This window comes from Stenella coeruleoalba, assembly GCF_951394435.1.
Source record: "Stenella coeruleoalba genome assembly, chromosome: 1".
Classification (NCBI taxonomy): domain Eukaryota; kingdom Metazoa; phylum Chordata; class Mammalia; order Artiodactyla; family Delphinidae; genus Stenella; species Stenella coeruleoalba.
In genome coordinates, this window is record NC_137169.1 from 77,872,455 (window position 1) to 77,896,438 (window position 23,984).

At 34.1% G+C, this 23,984-nt stretch overlaps 1 protein-coding gene across 2 annotated transcripts in view; it reads left to right on the forward strand.

The window, feature by feature from the left end:
* The window catches only part of PKN2 (protein kinase N2), a 128,985-nt gene that overhangs the window by 90,209 nt on the left and 14,792 nt on the right, over positions 1-23,984 (forward strand). For both annotated transcript variants that reach the window (XM_079913503.1, XM_079913504.1), the window contains 7 exons: positions 14,775-14,918; positions 15,238-15,313; positions 15,910-16,084; positions 16,314-16,440; positions 18,509-18,639; positions 18,720-18,795; positions 18,874-18,965. In XM_079913503.1, coding sequence (XP_079769629.1) covers positions 14,775-14,918; positions 15,238-15,313; positions 15,910-16,084; positions 16,314-16,440; positions 18,509-18,639; positions 18,720-18,795; positions 18,874-18,965 — 821 coding nt within the window. The remainder of the gene's footprint in view (positions 1-14,774; positions 14,919-15,237; positions 15,314-15,909; positions 16,085-16,313; positions 16,441-18,508; positions 18,640-18,719; positions 18,796-18,873; positions 18,966-23,984) is intronic.

Here is a 23,984-nt window from a genome sequence, read left to right on the forward strand (position 1 = left end):
TCTCACAGCCAGTATCTTAATCAGGCCCTCATCATTGCTTTTCTTGGTTCACATACTGTGTCTGACACATAAATATTAAATGTACTTGAACAAAATGCTTAACTTTTTATGTATACCAGTTTCCTTATCTTTAATACTATCTACCTCACTGAAATGTGTGAGGATTAAATCCATGTAAAAATCTTAGGCTAGTGATAGGAACTCAATTAATGTTGGCTATTTTTACTGAAGTAATTTACTAACTAATCTCCATGTGTCTGAGAACCAGACTGATCTTCAAAGAATAATACTTTCATCTAGGCATTCATTCTCTAGTTTAGGATCATTCATTTAATTCATTAAAAATTATTATGAAATTATTTGTTCATTTATTCCTTGATGCATACTGTATTCCAGGCACTTCCAGGTGATAGATTAGCAACAAACAATATAAACAGGATCTCTCCAGATTTCCTTAAGGAACTTATACCTCAGTGGCTTCTCAGTATATGTCTGATTATTTGCAGACTTTTTACCATTACGTCTGAAACTGTGTATGATTTCAGTTAAAAAGATATTGAGGACATTGAATACTAGGCTAAGGTGTTTATACTTGTTGGTAGTGGGGATGAGAGAGACATAATGGAAAAATTGATCTTGGGGTATGTATGAAGAATGAATTTGAGAGAATAGAGACTAAAGGCATATAAATTGGCAGGAGGTTACTCCAGTGCTACAACTGTAAGGTGAAGAGAACTTGAAGTAAAATGTGGCAGTAGGAATAGAAAGAAAGAGATATATATATAGGAATTGCTGTAATGGAACTCTTAGGCTTAATAGTCAGTGATTTTCTGTTCTGTGTCAGGCACCATTCTAGATGCTGGTTATGATTGACCAAAATAGTCAAAGTCCCTATATTTATGGACCTTATATTCTAATGAGGGAAGACAAATAGTTAACGAGTTTTTTTTTTTTTAAATCTTCAAGTACAATGAAGGAAGTAAATAAAGTATTGTAAATAAGGGGGTGGGGGCTATTTTAGGTAGAGGACATAATTAGGGAAAGTCTCTTTGAGGAGGCTATGTCTGACTTGAAACCAATGGGGGGAAAGTTGCCAGACTTACAAAGATCCAGGTAGAGTGTTCCCAGCAAAGGAGAAAAAACATACAACGCCTTGGGGTAGGAGAAAACTTGATGTGTTGCAAGAATAAAAATCATGAACAGAGATCAGTGTAAAGAAGTAAAAGAGCAGAGGCAGGTGGGTGTCAGATTACTAGGGTCTTTATAGTCAATAAATTAGAAGATAGTGAAGGACTTTTAATAGGGGATTTTTCATCATCTGATTTAGATGATCAAATAGAAATAATATAAATATAGAAGCTAATAAAAGAGTTAGCAGCCCATAATGGGAAAGAGTTTATAAAGAAAGAATAAAAAGGTCTAACAATCAAATCTTAAGTAGTGTTCCAAGTATAGGAGGAGAAGGAAGGTTTGCCAAAGAGAAATAGAAAACTCTGGGTTGGATCAGATCATACCCTAGATCAGATCTTAACCTTATAAAAGCTTATCGAGTGAAGAGTTGCTGGAATGGTGAGGTGATGAAAATCCTGTTACATATGGAACTTTTGAAGGAAAATGGGATTTAAAATCTATTAAAGAAGAGATTTAACAAAGATTTGGTAACTCTTTAAAGTTAAAAGGAGGAACACGTAAAACAAGAATTAAACTAGTGATAGCAATGAGATTTCCTTTTGTGTGTGTTGACTCTGATGGCTTGGTGGTAACTTTCTGGAGCTCACTGTCAAGGTTTACTGGATGGGTCCTTGTTTATGCTGATCAAGTAGCAGTGTTTGCCAGATGCTTGGAAAAGGGGCAAGTGGTAAGCCGTAGTACAGGTTCCTTCCATCCTTGGATTGACTGTATACTTTGTGGGTGTGGAAGACAAAGCAGAAGTCAATGATGGCAGATTTCATTTCAGTACAAAGAATAGTACTATTAAAAAATGAACTGAGCTGCTGTAGTAAGTTCTCTCTCAGTAAAGTTTTTTTTTAACTTTTTATTTTATATTGGGGTATAGTTGATTAACAAAGTTGTGTTAGTTTCAAGTGTACAACAAAGTGATTCAGTTATACATATACATGTATGTATTCTTTTTCAAATTCTTTTCCCAATTAGGTTGTTACAGAATATTGAGCAGATCTCCCTGTGCTATACAGTAGGTCCTTGATGGTTATCCATTTTAAATATAGCAGTGTGTACATGTCAATCCCAAACTCCCTAACTATTCCTCCCTCCCACCCTGCCCCCCGGTAACCACAAATTAGTTCTCTAAGTCTGTGAGTCTGTTTCTGTTTTACATAAGTTCATTTGTATCTTTTTTTTTTATAGATTCCACATATAAGCAATGTCATACAATATTTCTCTTTCTCTGTCTGACTTACTTCACTCAGTATGACAGTCTCTAGGTCCATGCATGTTGCTGCAAATGGCATTATTTCATTCTTTTTAATGGCTGAGTAATATTCCATTGTGTATATGTACCACATCTTCTTTATCCATTCCTCTGTTGATGGACATTTAGGCTGTTTCCATGTCTTATCTATTGTAAACAGCGCTGTAGTGAACGTTGGGGTGCATGTATCCTTTCGGACCATGTTTTTCTCCGGGTAATGCCCAGGAGTGGGATTGCAGGATCATATGGTAGCTCTATTTTTAGTTTCTTAAGGCTCTCTCAATAAAGTTGAATGAGCAACTCATATAAGAGAGATTTAAGGGAATTGTTGTATCAGAAAAGGATTACACTTCCAAGATTTTTTTCAAGTCTGATATTTTCTGGTTTTCAACTCTGATTTTTTTTCAGCTCTGATATTTGCTAGAACTAGTATTGTTACATGCTGTAAATTAGCTGTTTAATTAAATAGTTAGACCAATATAATTCAGTCAAGCCCACCAGAGAGGGAAATGCAGTTGAGGTTGTTAGTGTATATGGATATCGTTATATACATGTCTTGTTATATTTGCATCTTCCTTCTAAACTGTGAATACATGTAATATTTATGACTCTAAAATGTTTCAGTTTCCATTCATTCTTAAATTAATAGGTTTGCTATAACATTGGTCTTGAAGCCAGACAAACTGGATTCACTTACTTATTAGATATTTGATGGTAGACAAGATACATAACCTTACTACTGGGCATTTATTTCACCATCTCTAAAATGGGGATAAAATATAATGCTTACAGGACTGTTAAGAAGAAATGCTTTGTGTTGCCTGGCACATTTAGCTACTCAGTGACTTTAGTTCTTTCTTTAGCCCTAGGCTGTGACATGTGGCTATGAATTTGAGTATAATGGAAGAGCATGTTAAGTAATGGGAAATTAACTGGTTGAATGTCATTTTCTTTCATTTCAGAGCCTATTTAAAGTAATTATAGGATTTTAATGAGTGTTATGATCAAAATGAAATTTAAGACATTTATTGTTAAAGGGAAAATGGCTGGTTAGAAGATTTCTCTTGTAGCCAGGTTATTGTGTTAGAGTTTTGTATTTAAAATAGAACTTAAAAGTAGTTAAGTGTCTTGCCATCATTTTATAATTAAGGAAACTGAGAACCATAGTGATTACATATTGATAAATTTCAGAGCTGGTACTAGACCTCGAGTGTCCTTCAAACTGCTCTTTCCTCTGTGGTGATTTGTATGAGATAGAAAGTTAGTGGCAAAAAGGAGGAAACAGCAGAAGACGATGAAAGCCTGGTAAAGAGAAAATAATTTAATATTACCCAAGCTACAAGCTTAGAAAACTAGAAAGACTGATAACTGTTGATTGGTTGTTTTTACTTGCACTTTTAATTCTCACCTAAAATTGTTTTTCTTCTTCATGGCATCAGACTTTCTTCCCACTTTGGAGTAACCCTCCCTTAAAAACGTTGAAGACACTGCATAGCTAAGTAAAGCTGTTCTCCCAGAGGCCAGTTAGACCTTCTGGGTTCCTGATATGCATGTTATGTATCCCTAATTGGATTATAAGCTCCTCTTTGGAGTCCACATTCCTTATTGTGATAAATCCTTCTGTTTACACAGTACATTTTACTTTTCATGTGCTTTTTTTAGTCTTTTACTTTATTCCTTATATTTATAGAATATTTATTTATAGAAAATGTTTATAGAAACATTTATAGAAAATATTATTTTAAACTGACATGTTCATGCTCAGTATTTTGCCTCAAATGTCAAGTTTCTTTCCTATGACATTCTGGAACTAAGTTGTCTATACTGTTTCTATCCTTTCCAAAATACAAAAATTCATAGGACTTTTTATTTATTTATTTTTTATTTTTGGTCACGCCACGTGGCTTGTGGGGTCTCAGTTCCCCAACGAGGGGCTGAACCCAGGCCATGGCAGTGAAAGCCCAGAATCCTAACCACTGGGCCACCAGGGAACACCCAGATAGGTCTTTTTTGAGTTTTGAGATACTATAGAAATTATCTAGATCTAGAATGATCTAGAAAAGTTCAGTTATGTTCCTGGGAGCTCAGGGCTCTGCAGAATTATTTCAGATGGCAACACAGACCCTTTTTTTTTCTTTTTGTTTTGAGATTCTGGGTAAGATGTCATTTGGAATTTGCCGCTTTAAAAAAAAAAGTTTTGAAAATTGCTGGTGTAATCCAGCCCCCTCATTTTACAGATTAATAAGGATATTATTATGGCCTAGGGGTTAAATAACTAGCCTGAGCTATAATCTAGGATTCTGAAGTGTCCTGTCAGTTCTGTGTTCTTTCTGTTATCAGGTTACCCTTTTTATATTTTCTTATAAAATTTGTTCTTTCTTAATGTTTATTATAAACACAGTAGCTATGTAATTTCACATTTTTTCTGAATTCCCTCAGCCCTCCTGCTGTAAAAGTTTAATCCTCCCATGAGAGATTGAAATAAAAAGCAGGACCCTTTATATCTAACCTTTTCCCATTCACATTTCCTTTTGATTTACTTTGCTAATGTAATAGAGAACGATCTTTATGAATATTAGAAACAGGATGAACTGAAACTTAGAAAAATTTTAGCAGGAGCCAGTTCTGTTAAGAGCAGAGTACTAGAGAACGTTCACTGATCAATGGAAAAGGAAGAAGAGAACATCCAGGAAGTGAGAGCCAGTAAAAATGTAATAGGGTTAATAGATTAGAAGTAACAGTGGCATTGAAGGACCAGTGGATGTTGAGGGACTAGAAAGAGTGAGCTAGTAGAATGTTAGGAGGTGATGGTCAGAGAGAAGGATTCAAACAGCTGAGATTGTGGAAAGATTGTAGATATTGGTAGGAGTGAGAGGCTAAGGTATCCAAGAACTCAAGGGATTCTTATTATTTATTGGTTTCACATTTTCAGAAATTGCCTATACATACTACTCTTAAACCATCCACACTCCTATCCTCATTCTTCCAAATAATTAGGTTAAATCAGTAACTCAGTGTTTATATTATTATGACTATGTAAATATTGTTTACAGATGAACCATGTTCCATACCATGATTACATTCTCTTTTTAGTACCAAGACTCACTTTGGGCAAATAATTGCCCTTTTTTTAATTGTTTATTTTGTTTTGCTTTGCTTAGTTTTCTATATACCTATCCTTTATCACCAGAATCTCCAGAAGGACTCTAGAATAACTCTATGTAGGCAGTTGTATCAGCAAGCTGTCAGTCATCCTGGGACCCACTCTACTCCCCAGCAACATCCTTTCTGGAGCCTTACATCTTTCTGCTCCAATTTAAATGACTGCCATATAGCTTTTATCTTTCACCATAATCCTATTGGATCACCTGAGTCTTGAATTTCTCTTTCAGCTTTCTTGTTTTACTTCCTCATTTTGGTGGATCATATCCCACATTTACATGCTGAGAAAAGAGTGAATGAAAGTTTTAGAGATCTTGCATATCTGAAATATCTTTATTCTGCTGTCATGCTTGGAGTCTAGAATTCTAGGTTGGAGATTATTTTCATTAAGAATTTTAAGGAATTGTATTCTAGTATTGTAGTTGAGATTGCTTACGTGTCTTTGATTTCTAATCTTTGATTTTGATTTGCTTTTTCTTTTTTAAAGATTTAAAGATTTTTATCTTTTTTTCCCTGGGGTTCTGTGATTTCTTAATGGTGTACCTTAGGCGTAGGTGGTTTTCACTCTTTGTGATACTGTGTGGCACCTTCAGTTTTGAAAGCTCATTCTTCAGATTTGAGAAATCGCATTTATTTGATAATTTCCTCTTCATTTTCAGTGTCTCTCTTGCTAATTGAACCTTTTAGATTGACCCTCTGATTTTCTTATCTTTTATCTATTGTCTGTCAGTGTGTCTTTTTGTTCTGCTTTCTGGGAAAGTTTGATACTTTTATTTGCCAAGATTTGATTGACAAACTTATATCTGATATTATATTTTTAATTTCTAAAAGTTTATTCTTTTAAATATCTTGTTTTCCTCTCACGGGGATAATATCCTCTCTTACATTTTAGAGGATATCAGTTTTACGTTTTCTTCTCCCTGAATTAATTGTCTTTATTTATCCTGAGATCCATTTCATAATCTCTGTTTATCATATTGCAGATTTGGTGAAATATATGGCCACCCTTGGCTGTCTTAAAATGAGCCGTTAAGAAAATGATGGGAAGTTTTGTATGTGGGGCTCTTCCTTACCCAAGTTCTGAACTAGTTAAAATAAAGAAAGGTGTGCCTAATGGAAAGTAAAATGTCATTATGAGCTGATATTTGAAAGTGTGGTTGGGTGTGCAACAATAATGGGGCTATATACTCAGTCCCTTAGATCATTGTGGGCTCCAGCTCATATAAAACTTAAGGCATAGCAGAGAAAAACAAATTGTATACTTCCATTTAACAGCCCAGCTCTCAAGGAAGGAAGGAAGAAATGGACTGGATTATTCATGTCCAGTTTCTCTCCCAGTCTTTTATCAGATAACTCACTCCAGGAGATGAATAAGAGGGTTAAGGTGGAGACCTAGATATTTAGGAGAATAATGAAAATTATTCCTCATAGAAACCATGATAATGAGCAAGATGCTTTCCTCCCTATAAAAGGATAAAAATGCATGCAAACATCTAAATGGGGTGTGAAACATCTTAATATAGAACAAGCCATAGAATAGAAATACAAAGAAATTTTAATTTCTTCCATGTGTGAGCTAACATTCAGCATACTACTGTTGTTTTTGGCTGTACCACGTGGCTTGCAGGATCTTAGTTCTCTGACCAGGGATTGAACCCAGGCCATTGCAGTGAAAATGCCAAGTCCTAACAACTGGACTGCCAGGGAATTCCCACATTCGGCATATTGTTTAATCTGAGATGCTATTTTTTGTTTGTTTGTTTGTTTTAATATTTATTAGAGTATAGTTGATTTACAGTGTGTGTTAGTTTCAGGTGTACAGCAAACTGAATCAGTTATACATATACATATATCCACTCTTTATTAAATTCATTTCCCATATAGGCCATTACAGAGTACTGAGTAGAGTTCCCTGTGCTGTACTGTCCTTATTGATCATCTGTTTTATATATAGTATTGCATATATGTCAATCCCAATCTCCCAATTTATCCCACCCCCCTCCTTACCCCCTGGTAACCCCCTGGTAAACAAATAAGTTTGTTTTCTACATCTGTAACTCTATTTCTATTTTGTAGATAAGTTCATTTGTACCCTTTTTTTAGATTCCACATATAAGCGATATCATATGATATTTGTCTTTGTCTGACCTACTTCACTCAGTATGACAATCTCTAGGTCCAGTCCATGTTGCTGCAAATGGAATTATTTCATACTTTTTTATGGCTGAGTAATATTCCATTGTATATATGTACCACATCTTCTTTATCCATTCCTCCATGATGGACATTTAGGTTCCTTCCATGTCCTGGCTGTTGTAAATAGTGCTGCAGTGAGCACTGGGGTGCATGTATATTTTCGAATCATGTTTTTCTCTGGATATATGCCCAGGAGTGGGATTGTTGGATCATATGGTAGCTATATTTTTAGTTTTTTAAGGAACCTTCATACTGTTCTCCATAGTGGCTGTACCAGTTTTACATTCCCACCAACAGTGTGGGAGGGTTCCCTTTTCTCCACACCCTCTCCAGCATTTATTGTTTGTAGATTTTTTGATGATGGCCATTCTGACCAGTGTGAGGTGGTACCTCATTGCAGTTTTGATTTGCATTTCTCTAATAATTAGTGATGTTGAGCATCTTTCCATGTGCTTTTTAGCCATCTGTATGTCGTCTTTGGAGAAATGTCTGTTTAGGTCTTCCACCCATTTTTTGATTGGGTTGTTTCTTTTTTTGATATTGAGCTGCATGAGCCATTTGTATATTTTGGAGATTAATTCTTTGTCGGTTGCTTTGTTGGCAAATATTTTCTCACATTCTGAGGCTTGTCTTTTAGTTGTGTTTATGGTTTCCTTTGCTGTACAAACGCTTTCAAGTTTAATTAGGTCCCATTTGTCTATTTTTGTTTTTATTTTCATTACTCTAGGAGGTGAGTAGAAAAAAATCTTGCTGCGATAAAAGAGTGTTCTGCCTATGTTTTCCTCTAAGAGTTTTATAGTATCTGACTTTACATTCAGAACAGTCTTTAATCCATTTTGAGTTTATTTCTGTGTATGGTGTAGGTAGTATTCTAATTTCATTCTCTGACATGTAGCTGTCCAGTTTTCCCAGCACCACTTATTGAAGAGACAGTCTTTCCTCCATTGTATATTCTTGCCTTCTTTGTCATAGATTAGGTGACCATAGGTGCGTGGGTTTATCTCTGGACTTTCTGTCCTGTTCTGTTGAGCTGTATTTCTGTTTTTGTGCCAGGACCATGCTGTCCTGATTACTGTAGCTTTGTCGTATAGTCTGAAGTCAGGGAGCCTGATTCTTCCAGCTCGGTTTTTCTTTCTCAAGATTGCTTTGGCTATTCGGGGTCTTTTGTTGCTTCCATACAAATTGTAAAGTTTTTTGTTCTAATTGTGTGCAAAATGCCATTGGTAATTTGATATGGATTGCACTGAATCTGTAGATTGCTTTGGGTAGTATAGTCATTTTCACAATGTTGATTCTTCCAATCCAGGAACATGGTATATCTCTCCATCTGTTTGTGTCATCTTTGATTTCTTTCATCAGTATCTTATAGTTTTCTGAGTACAGGTCTTTTACCTCCTTAGGTAAGTTTATTCCTAGGTACTTTATTCTTGAGTTGCTGTCTTTTAACTTATAATGGAGCTATAATAATACTTACCCTTTTTACCTCTTTTGCTGCTTCCAATTCTATTACTATCAAATGACACATCATATCCTCTGAGGCTATATGAGTTCTCTGAGCCAATGAACTATATATATAATTCTCTTTTCCCCCCATCCCTCTATCATCTCTTGACCACCAGGCACTTGCCAGTATCCTTAAGGACTTTGGTTCTTCACTCCAGCATCCCATCATCATTATGGGGGATTTTAAACATCTAACTATCTAAACAACAACCCATTTAACATATTATTTCAAACTTCTTTGAATGCATCAACCCCAGTATACCTTTGCTCCTTGTCATTTTAGCAATGAATCGTTCTGAAATCTTAATTTAGTATCCTAAACTGTTACCAAATCTGCATAAAGCACCTAGTTTAACCCCTTGTACATAATGGTTTTGCTGTAAATGATAGCTTATGTTATTATTGTTACTCCTCTGGCTCTTTTACTTCTTTGTTACCACACAGCTAGATGTTTGGTCAAACATTTCCATTTCCTTGATTCTTCAGGAAGGAGTTTAGGAAGGGGCCATCAGAAAATTTCATTTTCTTCTCTGTTTACCCTAAAACTATTGTTACCCTTTACCATTTCCTTACTGATGCCCCCATAGCATCCTTCAACCTTGTCTTTATAGGTATGTAGGTTTTGGTTGGGAAATAAGATACATGATTAGAAATAGGAACTATATGTGTATACACTGAGGCAGAAAAGTTTGTAATAGGTTTGGAATAATAGTGAGTCTTTGGAACTTTTTCTGGGATGTGAATTGATATAGGGTGCAGTTATATATAACTGTTACAGCACTAAATAGTTTGTATCACAATTGTTTTCTTTTCTGCTCCCACATCTATAGGGGGCAGACTTTTCAAGCAGAGGTCATAGCTTTGTATTCTCCATTATCTCAGTTTCAGTCTTCTCTGTGTTTCTCATTTTCCCAAAAGATCCTAAGGTTTCCTTCTTTTTGTCACATTAGTTCCAGCTGAGAATCACCCTCATTGAACTCCTGAACTGAAAACAGATATTACTGTTTCCTGAGGTGGTAGTTTTCTCTTTGCCGCATAGTAGATTCTGATGGTCCCCTTCCCTGTCCCTCTCTTTGTCTCTGGAGGCTGATAGCTGCGGGTTTGAATCAGTGGGCTCTGACATGAAAGGGGAGACAATGTTAGACGATCTAAGGGCAGGAGGAGAGGGTAATCAGGGTGTTTGTTTCCTTCTCTCCTTCCCTTTTTTACAGCAGTGTTCATCTATGGCTACAGTTCCTGTTTGACAGTCCCTTTTCCAAGATCCAGTTCTCACTGAATTCTGATAACTGTTTCTTCTTGCTCATTCAGGCTAGGAGTGGTAATAGATTTCTACTGTAGCTAATCCTCAGATACTTCCATCCTTGTTGATTCCCTAACCTGAATCTTACCTTCATAGATAGCCAATTTTTAAAACTTAAACTCTTTTTGAGTGTGCAGTCTCTTTACTGCTGGGTTGATGTTTCCCAAGCCTATGTTGTCCTCAGAAGCCCATAGAAGACCAAATAATCAAAGGAAGAGACCAATTAATGTGACACCTGACATGTGCACCTTTACAAATCTCACCTTTCCTTGGCTTTTGAATTTTCCATGCTTTGAATAATTTTCTCTCTTTTAGTAGCTGCAGAAAATTTGCTTTTTGCCCTTTCTTTCCTTTTCAGCAGTGAAATCTCCCTCTCATTTTCACCTATCAGAGGTTCCCAAACTTTCTCGATTCACAACATCCTCAGTGTTCCAGTAATTTTTTTACAGTGCGTCTCTAGGCCAAAAGAAATGCCCAGTAGTTCCATTTATTAAGAAGTAGTTACTGGGAACTCCCTGACAACCAGTGGTTAGGACTCCATGCTCTCACTGCCAAGGGCCCGGGTCCGATCCCTGGTCAGGGAACTAAAATCCCACAAGCCGCATAGTGTGGCCAAAAATTAAAATTAAATTAAAAAAAGAAGTAGTTACTAACAAAAAGCTTGTGCACAGCAAAGGACACCATCAAGAAAATGAAAAGGCAATCTACAGAATGGGAGAAAATATTTGCAAGTCATCTATCAGATAAGAAATTAATATTGCAAAATATATAAAGAACTTGCACAACTCAATAGCAAGAACAACAAAAAAATAATCTGATTTAAAATGGGCAAAGAAACTGAATAGACATTTTTCTAAAGAAGACATCCAGATGGCCAACAATTACATGAAAAGGTGCTCAACATCACTAATCATCAGGGAAATGCAATTCAAATCCACAGTGAGATATCACATGTTAGCATGGCTGTCATCAAGAAAACAAGAGATAAGTGTTGGCGAGGATGTGGAGAAAAAGGAACCCTTGTGCACTGTTGGTGGGAATAAATTGGTTCAGCCAATGTGGAAAACAGTATGGAGGTGCCTCAAAAAATTAAAAATAGAACTGCCATATGATCCAGCAATCCAACTCTTGGTATATATTCAATGGAAATGAAAACAGGATATTGAAGAGATATCTGCACTCCCATGTTCATTGCAGCATTATTCACAATGGCCAATATCTGGAAACAGTCTGTGTCCATTAAAAGATGAATGGATAAAGAAAATGTGGTACATATATACAATGGAATATTATTTAACCATGAGAGGGAAGGAAAAACTGCCATTGTGACAACATGGTTGGACCTGAGGACATTATCCTAAGTGAAAGAAGTCAGACAGAGAAAGACAAATATTACGTGGTATCATTTACATGTGAAATCTTAAAAAGTCAAACTCATAGAAACCAAGAGTAGAAAAATGCTTGTACAGAGAGGTTGGTAAAAAGGTACAAACTTTCAGTTATAAGATAAATAAGGTCTGAGCATCTAATGTATAGTGCAATGTATAATGGTGACTAGTTAATAATACTATATTGTGTGAATGAAATTTGCTAAGAGAACAGAACTTAAATGTTCTTACCAAATATAAATATTTTGTGTGTGTGTGTGTGTGTGTGTGTGTGTGTGTGTGTAAAATAGGTGATAGATGTGTTAATTAGATGGGAGGAATTCTTTATTAGTATATATATGTATATGTGTATCAAATCATCATGCCAACTACTTTAGAAAAAGTAGCTACTATTTACTTTTGGGCCTTACAGAGACTTCAGACAAACCATAGATTCCTTAGTTCTACCACAGTTTCTTCTTTGATCCTAGGTTCAGATTCATAAGACGACAAAATGAAACACAAGTTGGGACAGTTTGCCAGTATTGCCAATCTGTACTTAGCTCAGATCATACTGCTCAGCTATTTTGGCAGTGGTTTTACTCCATGTAGAATTTTGTTGCTCTTGAGGTTTGACATTACCTACAAACATGCCCTTGCTTTATGGAATGGACCTGCTTCATCTGGAAAATTGCCAGCAAATGAGCAGTCATACTTGCAGTTTAAATTCAATAAATATCAGTGGCATTTCCCTATATAGAGAGTACTTTGCTTTTCAGATACTATATCCCTGCTTTACTGAATTGCAGTAGATGTTAGGAGTTAAAGGAGGATTGGGGTTCCATGCAACAGTGTTATGAGTAGACATAAAATATCTTAATCTGCTTTGGACTGTAGCCACTCTCCCCCCTTAAATTGTAGAGAGAGTGATACAGGGAACAATGCAAAGTAACAAAAAGTGAAGAGCTTTATACCTAAAATTTCATGTAGAACTCCAGGAAAGCTAATGTAGGCCTTAAGATAACCTTCCATCCCAAATCTCAGGTGTTTCTAACATACTTCAGGTTGAAGAACGGAATAAACAGACAGAGGAAAGAGAAATGAGTTAATATGTGAGTTTTACCAGAGTGGCTAGAAAAAATATAAAGGAGGTGATTTGACCTTCTCTCATCCAGAGAAAGATATACTCTTACAATTTTAGCAGTGTGAAAAGTATAAGAACTTTTAAGAATTACTAATTTCGTCCCTAGTATCTATACCACTTGCATTTGCCTTATCCATAACAAGTTTTCCTCCCTGATACCGTGGAAGAAGATAGGAGAACGTAGACCTCTCCTTTTCTAATCTAAAATAAAGTAGTCTAAATTACCAACCCCTGGTTCAGTTATGTAGTTTATTTCCCAAAATAACTGTTTTCAAAATACTTAAAATTTTAACTTGAATGGAATATTATAGCATTAATACCCACCACTTCTAAATGCCATTTGCTGGTCTTAAAATAATTATCCTCTACTCATCCTTACCCTTTCCTGACAAGTATTCTCTCCCATAGTAATTATGTGTCAGAGAGAAGCAATGAGGTAGGAAGTCCTGAGCTCATATACTCACTGCCAAGATATCTTTTTCTAGTCCTTTTTTTCTGTCTATGAGACCTTTTGGCACATTGTGTCTTGACTCATTTTTTTCATGTTCTGTTTTTTATAAGTGTTTTCTGTGTTCATTTGCATCAACTAGTTTTATTATTTAAAGTCAAATGGCTTTTTATTATGCCTACTAGAAGCTTAGATAATAAGATGCATAAGTTCACAAATTGAAAGTTTTTATATGAAAGAAGTAATTTATTACTTTGTTGAGCCTAAAGGGAAAAACATTTATCTCTTTTTGTGGGTGATCCACAAAATCCTGAAAAACAAAATAATGGAGAAGTCTTATGCTTTATAATTAAAATATATGCAGATTATGACTTATATGTAGAGGTCAATTTATGGCTTGACCTCCAGCTTATAAACTGTGTCCTACAAGTACATTTAATAATTGATGGTTAAAACCTTAAATATATTTTCCACATAAGCATTATTTTTAATGACTACAGAATGTTCCCTCATGTAGATATGGTATAATACTCTTAAGTTGTCCCTGGTTTTGGGGGGGCTTTTTTGTTTCGTTTTGTTGTGTTTGATGTTGTAATAAATGAACATTTTTCTGTATAAAACTTAGTTTCCTGTTTGCTACCTACCTACGCAGGCCCCTGTAATCACTGGTCTTATTACCCGGTGGTATTCTTTAGAAGATTAAATGACCTAACATTCTTAAAGTGTTTGGCATAGTGTGTGGCACACTGAAAGTGGAGAATAAATGCTATTCACAGACCTTTTCCTGATCAACATTGGGATAAAGAAATAAGAAGGTTTGAAATGGGTTCTTTGAGGTGAACATTGAAGTCTAGCAACAGCACAGCCTATGAAGCCAATAGGAGAAGGAAAATCCAAAAGATTGAAGCTCTGAGATGGAAAGAGTTTCGGTGGTCATTCAAATGTATTGATTGTTCCCAGTTGTGTATTCTTTATCTAAAAGGAATACCTTAACTGGAGAATGTTGGGATATGAATGTGTTCCTTTTAGTTAAAATGTGTAAGTTTGTTAAAGTAATATATAATAGAGAAACATTATAAAAGCACTCTTTAAAATAGTGCAACCGTTGTATATGTTATCTTTGTTTATTGTATTTGTATTTTATATATTTTATAATATTTTATTCACATGTGTGTCCAATGATGTGTTCCCTGTTTTCTTTATTTTTTATTTAATTATTCTAGTCACGTGAACTGGAAATTTCAGTTTATTGGCGTGATTGGCGATCTCTGTGTGCTGTAAAATTTCTGAGGTTAGAAGATTTTTTAGACAACCAACGGCATGGCATGTGTCTCTATTTGGAACCGCAGGGTACTTTATTTGCAGAGGTAATAAATGTATTTTATTAAATATGCATAACTACCATTGAAATTATATATGTAGGCAACATGATGTAGAAGTGGGAAGAGTATTAGGCTGAATGGCAGACACCTTGAATTCTTGGCTCAACTCTGCCACTAAATAGGTATGTTACCCTAAGACAAGTCATTTATCCTCTCTAGGTCTGTTTTCTCATCTAGAAAATGAGGAGATGGAACTAAATTATATCTCAGATTCTCTAAGTTTTCAAACTTGCAAGTTTATTGAATTTCGTGAACCATAAATCTAATGCTATAGTCATGTCAACTTGAATTTTCTTCACTGCAGGTTACCTTTTTTAATCCAGTTATTGAAAGAAGACCAAAACTCCAAAGACAAAAGAAAATTTTTTCGAAACAACAAGGTAATTACTGAGAAATCAAGTACAAAGTGTTTTGGTGTTATCTTAAATACTTTAAAAATGTATATACTATTTAAAAAGTGATATCCATCTTTTCTTTTTGTTTTCTTCTTATTTGTTCAATTATTTACTTCTAAATTTTGTTACGGAAAATTTGAAACATGCATAAGTATAGAGACTAGTGTGATGTGCCATCACTCAGCTTCAATGACAGTCAGGTTATGTCCAATTTTGTTTCATCTGTGTTCCATCACTCACAGCTTCCTCAGATTATTTGAAGCAAACCCAGACATCATATAGATTCATCCATAAATATTACAGTTAGTATCTCTAAAAGATAAGAATTCTGTTTTTAAAACCTTAACCACATACCGTTACTAGACTTAAATGAGCAATTCCTACGTATTTATTTTTAAAACTGATTTTGCTTTTTTGCACTAGCCTTTAATAATGAATAGTTAGGAACTGGTTTTTTAAGTGACAAATATTGTTTTTTCTTCATAAGTTATAAACCGATGAATATGAATTCTTAAATTATGGCTTTTGGTAATATATTTAAAAAATACTTGTTCTGTTTTCTTTATTTACAATATCCACAGGCAAAACATTTCTCAGAGCTCCTCAAATGAATATTAATATTGCCACTTGGGGAAGACTAGTGAGAAGAGCTATTCCTACAGTAAATCATTCTGGCACCTTCAGCCCTCAAGCCCCTGTGCCTCCTACGGTGCCAGTGGTTGATGTACACATCCCTGAACTAGCACCTCCAGCTAGGTATGTGTCTTAAGATTTTTAAGCATTTCTTTTATAAAATAGTTATTGTGACATTTGTACATATTGATTACAGTGAGCCTATTAAAAGTCTCATTTTTTCCAAATAGTATTTTGAAACTAGTGCTCTGCTTACTTTTAAAACAATAAAATTGTTTGCCTTAATTGTAAAGTTATTTAAAATATATACTTTTGATTACTGCTTTTGGTGAATTGCTTTATCTTTTATAAGTGATTCTGCAGTAACCAAATTGGACTTTGATCTTGAACCTGAGCCTCCTCTGGCCCCACCACGTGATTCTTCCCTTGGAGAAATAGATGAATCTGCTGAATTAAGAGATTTGGATACACAAGGACAGGTAAGGCATTTTAAACCTTGTATAATTCCTTTTCACCAAATGAATTACCAGTAAAAGCATCATAGTGAATGAGATGTTAAAAACATCTCATTTAACATTTTAGTTAAAAAATGCCTGTGTGAACTGTGTTGTTTATGTTTCTTGTGAATGAAACATAAAAACCTCTGGATGCTCATGAGCCAGGAGAGATGGAATAGGCTGCTTAATCTAGGAGCACAGGAGCATGGCTGATATTGGATGACATGTTGCCTGAAACACTGTGCATCTTCTAACTAGGTTAACATGATTTTTGAAAATGCATGTAAGATGAAAGTAATGTATTCATTTTTTTAAATTGAAATATGGTTGATTTACAACATTGTGTTTCAGCTGTACAGCATAGTGATTCAGTATTTTTTCAGATTCTAGTTCATTATAGGTTAGTACAAGATAATGGGTATAATTCCCTGTGCTATACAGTATATCCTATTGCTTATCCATTTTATATATAGTAGTTTGTATCTGTTAATTCCATACCCCTAAATTGTCCCTCTCCCCTTCCTCCTCCCCTTGGTAAGCACAAGTTTGTTTTCTAAATCTATGAGTCTGTTTCTGTTTTGTATATACATTCATTTGTATTATTTTTTAGATTCTACATATGAGTGATATCATATACTATTTATTTCTCTGTCTGACTTACTTCACTAAGCATAATATTTTCTACGTCCATCCATGTTGCTGTAGAGGGCATTATTTCATTCTTTTTTGGGGGGGGAGTAATATTCCAGTGTGTGTGTGTGTGTGTGTGTGTGTGTGTACACACACACACACATTTTTTAAAAATTTTATTGAAGTTGGTTTACAGTGTTGTGTTTAATTTCTGCTGTATAACAAAGTCACTCAGTTATACATATATATATTCTTTTTCATATTCCTTTGCATTATGGTTTATCACAGAATATTGAATATAGTTCCTTGTGCTATGTTGTAGGACCTTGTTGTTTACCCATCCTGTATGTAATAGTTTGCACCTGCTAATCCCACACTCCCAATCCTTCCCTCCCCCAAACCCCCTCCCCCTTAGCAACCACAAGTCTGTTCTCTATATTTGTGAGTCTGTTTTTGTTTCATAGATACGTTCATTTGTGTTTTATTTTTGATTCCACATGTAAGTGATATATGGTATTTGTCTTTCTCTTTCTGACTTACTTTGCTTAGCATGATAATCTCTAGGTCCATCCATGTTGGTGCAAATGACATTATTTCTTTTTAATGGCTGAGTAATTCCATTGTATGTATATGTGTGCTATATATATATATGTGTATATATATATATATATCACATCTTCTTTATCCATTCATCTGTTGGTGGACATTTAGGTTGTTTCCATGTCTTGGCTATTGTAAATAGTGCTGCTATGAACATAAGGGTGCGTGTATCTTTTTGAATTAGAATTCATCTGGGTATATGCCCAGGAGTGGAGTTGCTGGATCATATGGCAACTCTATTTTTAGTTTTTTGAGGAACCTCCATACTGTTTTCTATAATGGCTGTACCAATTTAAATACATTCCCACCGATAGTGTAAGAGGGTTCCCTTTTCTCTACATCTCTCCAGCATTTATGATTTGTAGACTTTTTAATGATGGCCATTTTGACTGGTGTGAGGTGGTACCCCATTGTTGTTTTGATTTGCATTTCTCTAATAATTAGTGATGATGAGCATCTTTTCATGTGCCTGTTGGCCATCTGTATGTACCACATCTTCTTAAACCAATCGTCTGTTGATGGCCACTTGGGTTGCTTCTGTGTAACTGGCTATATTGTAAACAGTGCTTCTGTGAACATTGGGGCTCGTGTATCTTTTCAAATTAGTGTTTTTGTTTTTTCCAATGTATTCATTTTTTTACCTTTTTTAGATAAGAGTAATATATAATTAATAACCATAAAAATGAATATCCAATATCTGAATTTTATTTTCTCACTCATATTTATATCAACTTTTAACATTTTTTTCTTTAACTATCCTTACCTAATAAGTTGTTTTCTGAATGTTTCTATGATTTAATGAGTGTTTAATATTTTACAGGTTTCAGAAACAGTTTTTGATACTGAGAATGACAGAAATAGACTACTTCCAAAATCTCAATCTGAATATGAGCCTGATATTCCTCAATCAGGCCTAGAATGTAGTGATATTCATGAACTTGAGGACAGAAGGTAAAGAATATGTACACAGCTTTGCTACATGTTTAGTCCCATACTTTCGCCTTATTTTTGATTGACATTACTGTTTTCAGATCTCAACAAATGTTTCAGTTTAATCTACAAGACTTCCGGTGTTGTGCTGTCTTGGGTAGAGGACATTTTGGAAAGGTAATCTTTTAAATTTTCTTGGAATGCCTACAAAAGTAATAACTCACACGGGAAATAATTATTTTAATCTCATTTCAGGTGCTTTTGGCTGAATATAAACACACTAATGAAATGTTTGCTATAAAAGCCTTAAAGAAAGGAGACATTGTGGCTCGAGATGAAGTAGACAGGTTAGTTTTTTAAAAATGAAATTCTTTATTTTTCTGAAAATGTAGCTTATCGTGAAAAATCAGTGTATGTATTGCAACAACAAAACTTTCTATTTTCCTAATACACTTGACCGTCGAATAACATGGGTTTCAACTGCATGGATCCACTTAAACATGGATATTTTTCAACAGTAAATGCTACAATATTACATGGTCTATGGTTGGTGAATCCACAGATGTGGAGGAACTGCAGATACAGAGGGCCGACTATAAATTATGCACGAATTAACCCCCATGTTGTTAAAGGGTCAACTGTAATAAGTAAAGAAACTAAATAAATTAATGCATAAGGTAGGCATTAATTAAATGTTTTTCTTTCTAGCTAACTCCCTCTTCCCCTTCTTAAGACATTTTACTGCTGAGTGAATACCAAGGAAAGATGATGAAATGTTTAAATTAATTCTAATAAGCTTTTATACTTGGAAATTTTAAACTGTTTATATGGAATAGGAACTGTTATACATCTGTGGTTTGGTGAGGCTATTTCCTGTTCATACTACAGAAGTAATAAGATGTCATTTACAAATAATCTTCAGTTAACTGAATGGTTAATATATTTTGCTTTTGAAAATGCACCTACATCTATTTTTTGCTCTATGTTTCTGAAAATGGTATTTTTTGACCACAGCATCTTACATTTCTGGGTGTACATTGATACGGATACCTCTGCCTCTACAATTATTAAAACGTAAGGACTTTGGGGATAATATTGTAATTAGGTTAGAGAATATACTTTAAAAGACTATCTCAAATTAATGGAGTGGTTCAACATGGAAATTATTGTATAATAAAATGTCATATTTATTACAGAATGAGGCTTTCATTTGATATTTAGAGGCAGCAGTATTTTTCTTAAACCACCAGTTAAGGAAGCACCAGTTGATATTAATAGAAGAGAGCCCTGTATAATGAGAACAGCCTGTGATTATCAGTGAGAAGACTTCTCTAGTTCTGATTGTTCCTTCTTAATTAATGATTTGATCCCAGGGCAATTCACTGAACATCTTTGAGCCTCAGTTAACCCACATATTTTTAAAATATATTTTTTGGTAATACTTGCCTTACCGAATTATATTAAGTGCCATATAGATATATCAAATTGCTATTTTTAATATTTTTTCCATGATATGGGAAGTTCTTAGAATTAGGATAGATCTTAAAAGATGCAGGTTTCTTTATATAAAAAAAATCTTTTCCTTTTGGATTTGCCTATTTGTTTTTTATCCATTTTCATACTTCTCAATTATATCAAAATAAACTCCTCCCTGATCTAAAACTACTTAGAGAGATTTTGCATAATATTTTTGAAATATTCTGAACACTAGAGTATATGCTAACAACTGTATATTTCTGTTACATAAGTAGTTAAAGCAAACCTTTAATTACACTGTCAGTTTGTTTTAATTACAATAATAGTAAGGTCAAGTGTTTTTCTTTTCTGGAAGAATGTTTGCTTTATTCCAGATTCATATATGGTAAATTCATTTATATCCTAAAATAATAGGAGACTGGTACTACCCAGTTAATAATGGGAAAGTGGTAATTACTTGGTGGTTTATATAACTTTCTGCTACATTGTTACTACTTTGAGCCACGTCTCTGTAGGAAAAAACTTCCTAATTAAATATAGATAGAATAATATTAATATTACTATTAAAGAAGAATGTCTGGATTAGAGGATGAAGCTTTAGCCAGAACCTGGGACATTACCCCTACTTAAATTTAATCCAGCCTTAGTGAAAAGTTGATGAGTAATCTTTATCTAACTTGAGTTATAAATCCATATATTCAGTAACATAGAAGTAAAATAATCTCCAGTAGAACCAGAAAAACAGAGAAATGTAAAATTCAGAGTGAGAAATAAAACTCACTCTTAGAGGACTTTGAGGAAGGCAGCAGAAAAGAGAGCAATTAGAGGAAGACAAGAAAAAAAATTAATTTAGGAAATAAGAAAACAGACCAGCATGTTTTTAAAAGTTATATAACTTGCAAGTCTGAATAGTAAACAACTAAGCAGAAATCTTTTATATCCACTTTCTATCTCATCCTTTTAATAGATCCATAGAATTCAATGTTATTGCATATCAGTGGGGGTTTTTTTCCTATAGATGTTTCTGAAATACTTGATGTTTCTTAACGACAGTTTTCCTTTCTAAATTTTCTCTTTCTAGTGTGAATTTTATTATTTTACTTATAGAAAATTCCAAATCAACTTGTTTTTTGTTGTTATTTGGTTTGGTTTTTTTTCTTCTAGTTTTATTGAGATATAATTGACATGCAGTACTGTATAAGTTTAAGGTGTATAGCATAATGATTTGACTTACATACATCATGAAATGATTGTCAAAATAAGTGAACATCATAGAGATACAAAATTAAAGAAATAGAAAAAAAAATTTTCCTTGTGATGAGAACTCTTAAGATTTACTCTTTTAACAACTTTCATATATAACATACAGAAATGTTAACTTCATCATATTGTACATTATATCTCTAGTACTTATTTATCTTATAACTAGAAGTTTGTACCTTTTGACTGCCTTCATCCAATTTCCCCTCCCCTCACCCCATCTCTGGTAACCACAAATCTACATCTTTATTAAGGAACACAAATTATGCACTAACTTCAAAGTAATGTAATTCATGTACAAAGATCACGTTTTCCACCTACCATTAGTAGAACTTCTTTCTGAGTGCCATCTTCCCCCACTCCTGAGTAGGAATGTTAAATGTGTGTTACTGTTATGCCTCACTCAGCTTCCTTGCCTTACCAGTTCACATTTCAAAACAACAGGATAGACTTGGAAGTATATTTTTGTAGTTGCAGAACAAAAACACAGCTAGCCAGATTTTCTATATATATCATATATATGTATATATGATTTAATCCTAAGATTAACCTTATTAATGTTGTAATTTTCCACTGACCAAAATAACTATTTATATAGTTTTTAAGTTTCTATCATGTCTAATAACGTACTGAAGGAAGTACACCAAAAAATGTTAGAATGGAACTAGTCACTTAGGGAGATAAAACATAAATACATTAGTTATATAAATAAAACAGATTAGATATGTTTGAGTTTAAGCTGAACAATATAGATAATCGCAGCTCATAACAGGGGGAACATCAAATGAAGGTGTGCTGGTGGATTTAGGTAAGGCCTTGTAAAGAAGATTGGATTTGTGCTGATCTTTGGCAGATGGAAGATATTTGGGAACATGGAGAGGAGAGAAATGACAAGAGAGAGGAAAATGTTCTGGACAGAATGAAGTTTGAAGTTTTGAATAAGGTTGGATTGTTTCATGGACTTTTAAGGAGAATATACAATTTAGATTAGATTGGGAAAAGTTAAAGACTTACGGAGCAGCTTTCTGGTGTGCTGTATAATGCTTAAAATTAAAATTATTGTTCCTGTTGGGGTCTATAAAGATCCTTCCTCCTTTACCTAATAGTCCTAAAACATCTATCCAGCCCTCATCAATATTGTCAGTCCTCATCAAGCAATTCTATGAATGGCATTAAAACCATTTTAAGAGGAATTCTGGTTAATCCTTTAGACCATTTACATGTTCAACACAGGTCTAACCTTATACTTATCCAGCTGAGAATTAATAATTCACCTATAGTGGATTAGTAATTCACCCATAAACCATACACAGTGAAGAGGCCACGTTTGCCATCTAGTTGAGCCCAAAACATCTTGCCAGTTTGTCTTATTTCATCCAAATATTTTATCCTCATTAGCCAAAATTTAGATTGACATAGTAAATCAATTGTTTTAGAATCTGTCTTACAGATCTTGCCCAATTAGACATTGTTTTCCAATAAATTTAAATGGTGATAGTCAAAGCTGTTAACTGTTCTTCCTAATCTTCTGTGAATTTATTTCTAATAGTGACTTAATTTGTAGTAACATTTAGAAACCTTGCAAATGTATGGAGACATAAGCCCAACACTTTAGAAACAATTACAGTGGGGCTTTCTGTTTTGAGTATATGTAAAGTTGTAAACAGATTGTGTGAAATAAGAGGGTAAGAGTTCATCTAGAATGTGACCATATTAAATAGAGTTTAAACACTATTTCATAATAGCTGCATTTACTGTCAGTATTTAAAACTGAACAGATGTTTTAGTTCATAATTCAGAATATGACTATATTAACAGAGCAATAAAAATTCCATGTTCCTTCTACACAACAGGTATACTCTTAAATGTTCATAGCAGTATAATCTGGATACCCAAACAAATGCTTTAATCTTTAAGTTAAACTTTTTAAAATTAACTCTGAAGAGATCCAAAAGAAAAGAGAATGGGTCTACCTCCTTCTAACATTAGAATTTTGGTTTGGTATTTTGAAATCAATAACCAAATACACGCACACACACACACACACACACATCTAAGGAGTTCTTTAATTTTAAAAATGAAAGCATTATTAATGCTTTTCAACAAACGTTAATGTCAATTTTTGATTCCAGTCTCAAAAACAAACAAAAATGCCTATTTTGTATTAGAAACATAAACGTAATTTAATTGGTAATAAAATACGTCTGTAGGTATATTTATTTTGATCAGGTGTTTAAAGTGTTAATTCCAAGTTGTATTTGAATAATATTTGACCTGGTTTTCTGCTTTGAGGTGTTTTTTGTTGTTGTTGTTTAGATTTTGTTTTCTTTTTTTTTGTTTTTCCCCAGTTATACATACACATGTATCTATTCTTTCTCATATTGTTTTCCCATTTACATTTTTACATAGTACTGAACAGAGTTGCTTGTGCTATACAGTAGATCCTTGTTGGTTATCCATTTTAAATACAGCAGTGTGTACATGTCTGCTTTGAGTTTTAAGTCAGGTTGATTTACTAAATATTTTCAGGGGGAAGAAGAGTGGTATTTTTTGCTATTTAGGCAAAATTGTTTCAGAGTTAGTAAGTTTGACCACTGTTCTTTTAAGCAGCTTGTAAGAGTTCTTACAGG